This window comes from Bombus vosnesenskii, unplaced genomic scaffold, assembly GCF_011952255.1.
Source record: "Bombus vosnesenskii isolate JDL3184/JDL3185 unplaced genomic scaffold, Bvos_JDL3184-5_v1.1 scf7180000013334, whole genome shotgun sequence".
NCBI lineage: Eukaryota > Metazoa > Arthropoda > Insecta > Hymenoptera > Apidae > Bombus > Bombus vosnesenskii.
This window is the reverse complement of record NW_022882972.1, coordinates 718,995-729,454: the sequence shown is the minus strand read 5'-3', so window position 1 is coordinate 729,454 and position 10,460 is coordinate 718,995. Positions and strand designations below refer to the sequence as shown.

Sequence of the window (10,460 nt, the reverse complement as noted above, 5' to 3'; positions counted from 1 at the left end):
ACAATGCAAGAGAAATAAGCTTCTACCCATATCTTTTATTAAAAAATCATTCAAATATCTAAAAGTGCATTAATACAAATTGATAAAATTTCTATGAAAAAATACAAATTTTGAACATTCGAGCAGTTCTAGTTTTAGTATGTATCTCTATCTCTATCCAAAGAACCGAGTAAGCAGAGTTAAATAAAATTACTAGGGAAAATAGGCTCGGGGATTCACGATTCTGAGGTATAAAATAGGAAACTATTTTTACGAACATAACCCTTATATGAGAAAACCACAGGAAGATGTAATATTAATATAAATCACGGATGATATAAATTAAGCAAATATATCTATTTCATTTAAACAAATGTATCAAACAGCTCAATCTAAACATTTTCTGTAGTAATATAGTTATCCCTTTATATCATAATTCGTTCGCAATTAAAAGCCAATACTTATAGTCCATCCATAATCTCTTCGTGATTGCTGCGGTTGCAATCACGTTTTTTTGTTTACGTTTACTGTCTTGTCTCGTTGAATCATAAACATAGGAATATGCCCATGCGCTAGACAGACTATAGTGTAGTGTAACGTGACTAGTTATGTTTATTTTTCTGACTCGATTAACTGACACACCATGATCATATAAACAAGTATCGACACTTGTTAGGGGAAACCGTCCGAAAATTGAGTTGTGAAAGATCAAAATGGAAGACAACGAAGTTCTCGTTCTGCGAGACAGACACAAATGAGTAGTGTCTTTATCTCTGTATGAACATGCATAGCATGTCAGGCATGCGCAAAACGGAAACCTTCTTTTCGTCCATGTTGATTTTTTCACTATTCAATTTCCAGTTTTCCCTTGGCTTCGGCAGGCTTCGGTATTTGAGTATCGACGTCGAGACATGTTTATATGATCGTGCAGTTGGAGTACAGATCGCAGTCACTTGTAAATTGGACAGAATATAGTTTCGATTTATTTATAAAATATTCTAGAAAGACTTATTATAAGTTACAGTACTTTAATTTTGAAGGAATATGAGTCGTCATCCAAATACAGATTACCAAAAAAATTGTGAGCCTCAAGTAGAATTGGAAAGTCAATTTATTTTGCGCTTACCACCAGTGAGTTCATTTTAATATTTAATCTCAGTCATTTAAAATAGTAAAGCGAATAATATGAAATTTTGTATAACTATAACAAATGTTTTAATTTTTTTAAGGAACCGGCGCGAGTTTTACGAGAAACACTACGGAATGGATTGTCTTTAAAAGATAGATTAAGTATAAAACTGGAAAATGATATGCGTTATGGTGAGGCTAGATTCGATCATTGGCTTCTTCATGGGAAGGTAAAATTGCAATAGGTTTTCTTTTATTTATATATAAATATAATAATACGAAAAAGTAATAAAGGAAACTCTAAAGGAAATTCTAACTCTAGGTTGTTGATTTACCAACGATTGTAGAATCTTTAAAAACTATTGATAACAAGAGTTTCTATAAAACTGCTGATATATGTCAGGTAAAGTTATTTGTAATCAGTTTTATATTGTTCACTTATATAATTTTTATTTCTATCATAATTCATTATATTTTAATGTTCATAGATGTTAATTTGCAAAGAAGAAGATGATCATACTACCACGGATGAAGAGTCTCCAGTTAGGCAAAAGAAAAAAGATCCTAATAAAGTAGATAAAAAATTTCTGTGGCCACATGGTATAACTCCACCTACTAAAAATGTAAGACGTAGAAGATTTAGAAAAACCTTGAAGAAGAAATATGTGGAAGCTCCAGAAATTGAGAAAGAAGTTAAACGTTTGTTAAGAGTGGATAATGATGCAGTTAATGTTAAGTGGGAGGTGATATGTGAAGATGAAGATCAATCAAAACCGAGCAAAGTGTCGTCATCTGGTACAGTGAAAACTAAGAGAGAAAGTATCAATGGCAATACATCTCAAAGTTTTGATGTTGGTAAGTTGGTAGGATATAAGCAGAAATACAACAATTATGATATAAGATAAATAAAATATTATTGTTTATATTGTATAGCGGAACATGATATATTTGGCGAACCTGTAAGTGATAGTGAGGAAGATGATGAGGAAGCAAATATAAATGTAATGGAATTGGATGAGAATAGTCGACTTTCTGCAGACAGTAGAGTATCAGACTCTAATTCTATGCAAGCTGCATATTCAGAGAGGCCTAACAATATTGAAGCAAATAATAGACTTTGCACAGTATTCAGCAAAGAAATGTTCCAAAGTGACAATAATATGGAAACAGACGTAGAAAAAACAGAGGATACATCTATATCAAAAGTACCTAAAGTTGAACAATTCCATTCAGAATATATCATTTCAGATAATTTTTCAGAATTACCTTGTGTTTCAGCATTAAAAGGTATTGTTATATTTACGTATGTATTAAATTTGTATTACAAATGTGTATATGAACAAACAATTCGTTTTTAAATATTGTAGATTCATTGCAAACACGTCTGGCGACTTTACACGCCGAATTAGCTGAACTGCGTCAAAGAAGGCAACAACAAGAGCTTGCAATAGCCAACATTGAAAATGTTAAATTGAGGCAAAGACTTCAAGAAATATTGGATAATTTATTAACGCAAGAAATGCAAAAGGTTCAAGAGGTGCGCAATACTATTATTCAATTAGTACTTTTAATGTATTATTTCTATATTATATATTATATAATTATTATGTTTCAGATTCAAGACTTAGAGTAAGGATAATGTTGATATACATATAATTAGAATAAATTAAATATTATAATCAAAATATCTATTTACATTTGTGAAGTTCCTTGCAATAAAAGGCCAAATCTATCTATTGTATTTCGTTACTTTCCATTTTCTTTTAATTAATAAAAATCTAATATATGTATATACACAATATGTAATTATTTGTATACAATTATACTTTTTTTTATTTTACACGTCTTTAACATGTACATAAAATGTATACAAAATATAGAGTGTTAAATAAAATACAAATTGTTTTCATTGTTTTCTATAAATAACCAAATATGCGTATCGTGTGCAAAATGAAATTATAATGTAATGTTTAAAATATAATATTCAGAAAACATAATTTATTTAAAATTCTCGAAAGTTATTTGTTATGCAACATGCAATTATTCGATACAGACAACCAATTGTTAAATTCCAACTCACACTGTACGACACACAACCATAAAATGCACCAATGAAAGTTCAGCTTGGATATTCGTCAGTACTCGACTGAGACATTAGAGATACGACAAGACGAGTGTAATGGCTGACACGTATTGGATGTAAATATAAGCACGTCCTTATTTTTTATACAGTGTTAAATTCTACTTTATCGCGAAGGTTATTCGCATTATACTTATTTTGCTAAAGCGACTAAGGTATGTAAGGGTTTTATCATTTTTTCCTTCACGATCGTTATTTGTTTGATGTATTTTTTTGTCTTCATTTGACGCTAATATTAATGGACTATGAGCAAGCTGTTGAACTGTCAGTTGTTAAACAGTCATTATTTTGTTCGATAATTGTTTGATCATTGTACGTTAAATTTTTTTCATCATATTCCATTTGTACTTTTTCTTTAATTTGTACTATTCTCTGTAAAAATTATTCTATACATCGAATATAAATATTCTTCTACATATTCATTTAATCTACCATTTTTAATATTATATTTTTCAAGATGTACCTAATTCTAGTATTTGTGTAAAATCTATTCGACAATTAAAATGCTGAAAAAAAGAATGACAGAAAGAGGTTTGATAAACATATACATAGCAACAATAGAGGCACATTCCACGTGTCATTTGTATAAATAAAATCACACGCTGAAATGCGCCGAGTTTCATACAGTGTTTTGTCAACATATGCAAGAAATTTGAATTAGAAATTTTAATAACCATAACCACCATAATATTACCCATTAAATCTTGTAACAAGAATTTTACTTTGAACATTTTCTATATTTTTGCATATTATGTGCATTTTGTACATTTTAACATCTTTAAATTTACCATAAGTACATACTAATTCGCAGTCTAGTTATTAATAAAATAAACCACGTTTTTCTTCTCTTGAAATTTTTCTTAATATATTAATCGTTTTTCCGTTTGTCGATAATGAGAGAATAAGATTGGGACATCAAAATTCGAAGATATAAATAAATGGATAAATGGATGTAAAATGCCTTAAAATAAATCTCGCAGAAATGTATTGAGTACAAACATAAATTTGTTTTATTTTTATATTTATTATAAAAACGGAGAAAACGGCGCTATTATATGTAGTAATCTAATATTAATCTAATATTACGATAACTTAATGATAATTTTCATACAACAATGATTGTAATATTTTTACATTTTCTTTCTTTACTTATTTCATTTGTAAATTATCGTGGGACGAAATTACATTGAATAATTCCACCTTATAAGCGACATAGTATAAGATACGATTTCACGCGCGCGATTTAGAGTATTTCCTTTCGTTTCTGATAATCGCCATCTAAATGAGTTCATTTACAACGGTTATTCAGATATATATACATATATTATGATATAAACACAATGCAAAACACAAAAACTAAATAATAATGTTACATAGAATTGATATAGAATGGCTCATGAAAGTGTTTGAATATTTACCATAGAACATTTTCATGGTACCTATATCGTATGTGTATAAAACATTTTGAGAATTTCTTGGCCGTTTAATAAAATACGACAATCGTAATTATGTTGGTAAATTTTGAAACCAATAGGAAAATATATATATAAGTTACAAAATATATATATATATATATATATAGTATTTATTGCAAACATATATTTAGTACAAAATTAATATACGGCATGAATAGCCAACATACATTATATATATTATATTGTAATACATGGACATATTATAATATATGTTAAAGATAGTCTTGCTGAATATGTGGATTTATTGGTAATTATGGATTGGTGGTGAGTTTCGTAATATACGTATTGTGTTATTAACTGGCCTGTTATTTTGTTAATTGACCGCTATTATCCCTACCATTCCTTAAGTTTCAATTTTTTATATTTTTATAGTTCCAGTTTTGTAAGTAGTGTTTTTTTTTGTTTTATTAATTGATCATAGGTCGAAATCTTATTTAGTCAATTATCAGGATAGATATTTATATCTCTAACACTCAGAATATCTCTCCTTTTCATTAAGTGGAAGTAAGATGCGAATACTTTACATGTTTCTGTAGGATAATACACCCACGCAATAAGTTCCTAGTATGGTAATTATGCAGTTTAGTGACTTTGAATTTTTATTATTTTCTTTCCTTTTACAATATAAGAACAAATTTTAGAAATTTAATGTCTTTACAATGTTAAAATGTTCAAAATCTGTCAAAGAAATTAGTTTAAATTTATTTATATATGTTTTATAAAAAGAAAGTATTTTCATCATTTAAAAGATTATTGACTTATACTTATTATAGCTTAACCCAATCTACGTGGAATAAGTCTTGGGTGTATTATTATAGGAAGGTATTGTTAACTTCATATTTTACTCGCATTTTATGAAAAAAAGAAATACTTTGGATATTAAAAATTTATCTTCCCCGATAATTGACCAGGTTAGGTCTCAATCTACTGTAAATCAAATAAAACACTGCTTATAAGGCTGGAACTTGCAAGGAGTGGTGAGAATCGTAATGGTCAGTTACATACGTATATTGCGAATATGTAATATGTGTATTGCGAACTCATTATTCGAATGATAAAGTATATTGTACACACGATGCTTTAGAATAGTTATTATAACTGCATAATATGATTATATAGCCTAATTATTAATATGGATTATAATAACGTGTAATTCTAGACTTGGAGTTTAATACATGATAATTAACCCTTGCTTTGATTTGAAGCACAGATACTGCGATGGCTGACGAGGGATTTGATATGTGCGAATATATGTGGAGCGAATTTGCTATGCAACGTCTGCTTTTGATCGTAAGTGGCAATGATTGACTGTAATTTTCGTTATTACTTTTAATTTAATTATTTTTAATTCTTACGTCTTTTGGGTCATCGCCGATCCAAGCGTGTTTTTCTATTGTTAAAAAATTTCTTAAATTTTGAGAAAACATAAACGATCATTATCAATATAGTTTTACATAAAAATTTTTCTTAACATATCAAAGATGTGTTTGATTGTCAAAACAAAATGATGGAAAGACTAAGACATAAAAATTCCAAGATCGTACAGTAAAAAAAAGTATTACATATGTCCATAAGTTTCTTAAGCTATATACAAGAAAAATTATATCATCATCGTTTGCTTTTATTATTACGATGTGTATGTTTTATAACATTTTTATCCGACTTATTTACAACAATCAGTAAATTCGCAATATAGCATATAAATGAATGCAACGTTGGTTAAGGTAAGGTGTGTTTCCTGTACGTAATAGCGAATACATTATTTTTGTCCGATTTGTAAGAATTTGTCGCGATAAGCGATAAGTTTTATGAGTTTGTTTTACTGATTATTTCGCAAACGTTACTTAACATAAATAAATATGAACAAGTAGATAAAAACCTGGTAAAGATAGTATGTAAGATGCATATTATCAAAATAACTAAAAAATATTTCCCTAGTCATGTTTATAGACCTTCGTCAATATTTTTTCATTTCAGTTGCGACAAAATCAAAATTATTGCACGGATAATGAATGCTTTAGCATGTCGCGATGTAAGTATTTTTTCTATATTTTACTAGTGAAGTTAATGTAAATTTTGTGAATCGACATAATTCATAATCTTCGTCATTTATTTTCTAGTGCCAGGACCACGCGATACTTCGTCGTCCTCAAACTTTTTCATGACCACTTTGTTAATTATTGGATTCGCTGTTCTTATGTATGTTCTTAGACCAAACTCTTTTCGTCAATTAACCAACAACACAGCTAAAGATCGAGATAACGAACGCGTAAGTGGCACATTACTTGCAGTATAATTAACTCTGTTTTTATTTTACTTTAGATTTTTATCGTAATATTCATACAACTTCTTTTTTAGGATTCAAACGGCGACCCTCCCGTACCTCCACCGACAGCACAATAAGAAATGTAATATGACAAACACTGGATTTTCATAGTAGAATCTGCCAAACTTATGATAACAGAAGAACTAGAGAGAGAATAATTAATTCATTCGTTCGATTTATAAAATATAACTAGTATATATTTAATCTAACCAAATAAGAACTATAACTTCCTTTCACAGGTTTGAGAATCATTATATTTATACACTTTAACGAGTATATACATACCCATTTTAATTTCTGCAGTTTTACTTATTAAAATCTATCACATGTCAGGGGACCTGTGCAAAAGAGAAAAATATAATTTAACGAGATTATTTTCGTTAAATATAATACGTAATCGAATCATCGATGTCGTGCCACAGATTGTTGGAAATAGTCTTTTACGAACACGTGGCACTTTTAACATTGAAATTGCGATTTTTAAACTGGAATAATAAGAACTTCTTCATCATGTTGTTACTGTGATTGCACATATTGTATATCATAGGGGAAAAACTGTTAAAAAAAAAAACTGTTAATTTTGATATTCATTATTGTAAATAGCCTGAGTACCTGTAATTCGATAAGGGTATTGTATTCTAGTATTTATATTAAATTCGATAATGTTTTAATGTTTAATTCGTTTTATAGGAGATGTAATTGAACTTTGTAGACTAAAATTTGTTGATGAATTAAAAAACAATGTAACGATGAACTAAAATATATTGCCGTTTATTTATGCTTTTTATATTAGTTTTGAGGGATTCTGAGAATATAGGCGTACAATACACATTAAAAACAATACAATGAATTGAGGCGATCTTTTTTCTTTTGTAATAGGATTGAAAAACTAAATATAATAGTATTACAGTTTCATGTTGCTCAGTACAAAAATTAAACATTGGAAACAGTATCCCCAATAATTTCTGTTGAATTACATTATTTGTGCTATTCTGTATGATCTATTACGTTGGAGCCCTATTTGAATCCTAATGGTTTTACTATACACAAAATGATTTAAAAATAAAATTTAATGTAATCCATATTCACATAGTGAATATGAAAAATGAAATATTTCTTTTTTATTTGTTGTACATTCCTCCGTCTTATTTGTAACAATAAACATGCATTGTATTTTATATTTGTTTTCATTGTTTACTTTATTTTGTAACAAAAGAACAGATTAAGGTGTCATAACAATGTGGAATATTGGTAAGGTTTTAATGTTTTGTTTCTTGAAAAATACAGTATTATTATTTTCCAACTGAATAACAATATATATTTCCATTTGCTTAAAATTAGTAATTTATATCGTTTGAAGAAAATGTGTATTGTAATTATATAATATTTCATCATGACTCAATTATCACAAAAAATTATTATAAATATACGTGTATTTCACAAAAAAGATAAAATATGTGTAATGTTAATGTCTTATTGAATCAATACACTATTTTCTAATTACATATTTATGGATATTTAATGTACGTATATTAAATGCTACAACACGTACTATTTGTTTAAGAAAGTATTTATTACGTGCATCATAGCATTCTACACCACTGGATCAGTGAAGATCTACAAAAAAGTAGCTGTAAAATTGACCTGGACCTTGAAATTCAGGGTCATTTTTTAATTGCATCATATTCTATACTTCTATTCTATACTATATCGCGAGGATCGAAAGTCTTAAAGGAACCATGGGTCGCATTCGACCGTTCTCTTAAAAAAAGATGTTAATTAACTTTAGAATTCACTTTATTTGTAATTATCTGTTATACCCGATATATATCTGATATATAGCTGTCGATTTTGTAAAGTGTCTGACATAACGCAGGCCGGTAAGAAAAAGACATTGCTTGGAGGGGGAATCATATTGCCTTACTATATCGTGGCATCGATTCTAAGCAAAACATGATCGCAGCGAAGGTCACTGTTGCGTTGCAAATATTCGTAAACCGTCTCTGGTTCATACTTTCTACTCTTGCTTCTTTTTGTCATAGATTAATCTGTAATTCTAATGTAATAGATTAATGCATCTGATTTCAAAATATAAGTACATTACAAACAATGTGAATTCGAAAATTTATAAAACTTTAACATTTTTTTCCAAGAGGACTGAGATGATTTGCGATCCATAGTTTCTTTGAGTCTTTGCACTCGACGGCCTTTTCGGTCGAGCATAGCATCAACTCGAGGTGATTTTACATGTATGTGACGAGTGTCTTGTAGGTAATATAAAATGATTTTATACAAAAATTAACTTAAAAAACATTATATTTTAATAATCTATATATATTTACATCTTTAAACATATCATTTTTTAATACTTTTTCTGTATTTTTTTTACGATAATTTACAAAACATGTATCAAGATGCATCTTTGGCTTATCGGCAAAAGTATCGCAATAATAAGTTGTTTCGTGTCTTTTTCTGCTTTGTTTCGGTAAGAACACACCTTACAATCCTTTTTTAAAATTACATGGAGCTCTTCATTTAACCGAATTTCATCACAATTAGCAGCAGACGTTGAAGCTTGATCTCACGGTAGTCGAATATCTCCTCTCAACTGGTCTACTAAAGTTTTTATAAATCGCAGGTGGTTCAGCGGCCTTTCGTTCTTTTGCTTTTTTATAGAATATATGAATTAATTAAAGAAATTTCCAAATCCATTTTTTTAGAGCTTCTAGATTTACAAAACTATAATACTTCTGGCACGATCGTCGAATCTGAACTAACGTCGGAGACGTTACCAGAACCATAGTTTTGGAAGGATTTGAGCATAAGTATTTCATCTCCATCTTAAAGTGTAACACTTCACACTTCGTAACAAACAATATAAAGAGCTAAGGAATCTATTTACGAACCAATACTGTGTTCTCATCAATTGGAGAGGTCGAAATCTAGCATAAACAGGGACTGTCGCCTCTCACTCTCCTTTCGAGTTGCTACATGGAACGCCATAGCGACTGAGAATCATCTCTCGAGTGCAAAGGGTTAATCCTTATAACGAGTAAAATATGATGCAGTACAAAAATTCGACCTTGAAATTCAAGATCAAAGTCAATACCGCTACCTTGCCGCTATCTTTTTCGTAAATCTTCACCGAGCTAGAGTTTCACAATAGAATAACCCTACGATGCTCGTGACAAATTATTTTCAGACATCGTGTACATCGAGAATATAAGAGATTAGCTTTAAAAATTATAGTTTTAGTAATATTTTTCAATTTTTGTTTTAAATTCAAATTCTGTTCTCACGTCATTTACGTTTTGTACTACGCAAATATGTTAGAAATAATCGAATATTTTAGAGAGGAAAATAAATGACATACACATTAAATATAGCATTGACGTGCTTCTGTTAGTATTTT

The 10,460-nt window shown here is 29.1% G+C and overlaps 2 protein-coding genes across 4 annotated transcripts; both read left to right on the top strand.

Annotated features, from left to right (window-relative positions):
* The first annotated feature begins 834 nt into the window (after positions 1-834).
* LOC117235915 (transcription initiation factor TFIID subunit 7) lies at positions 835-2,844 on the top strand. The gene is made up of 7 exons (XM_033498393.1): positions 835-1,110; positions 1,209-1,337; positions 1,430-1,510; positions 1,596-1,962; positions 2,041-2,394; positions 2,475-2,644; positions 2,723-2,844. Exons 1-7 carry the CDS (start codon positions 1,024-1,026, stop codon positions 2,738-2,740), a joined length of 1,206 nt encoding a protein of 401 aa, XP_033354284.1. The 5' UTR covers positions 835-1,023; the 3' UTR covers positions 2,741-2,844.
* Positions 2,845-3,242: 398 nt separating this feature from the next.
* On the top strand, positions 3,243-7,822 carry LOC117235922 (small integral membrane protein 14). Of its 3 annotated transcripts, XR_004493746.1 has the most exons (6): positions 3,243-3,402; positions 5,928-6,012; positions 6,700-6,754; positions 6,843-6,991; positions 7,081-7,287; positions 7,382-7,822. XR_004493746.1 is itself a non-coding variant. In XM_033498408.1 (5 exons), exons 2-5 carry the CDS (start codon positions 5,941-5,943, stop codon positions 7,123-7,125), a joined length of 321 nt encoding a protein of 106 aa, XP_033354299.1. In that variant the 5' UTR covers positions 3,243-3,402; positions 5,928-5,940; the 3' UTR covers positions 7,126-7,822. The 3 variants fall into 3 exon arrangements, 2 of the variants coding, with proteins under 2 accessions (XP_033354299.1, XP_033354300.1); XM_033498408.1 differs by having other exon boundaries at positions 7,081-7,822; XM_033498409.1 differs by having other exon boundaries at positions 3,247-3,402; positions 5,933-6,012; positions 7,081-7,822.
* The last annotated feature ends 2,638 nt before the right edge of the window (positions 7,823-10,460 follow it).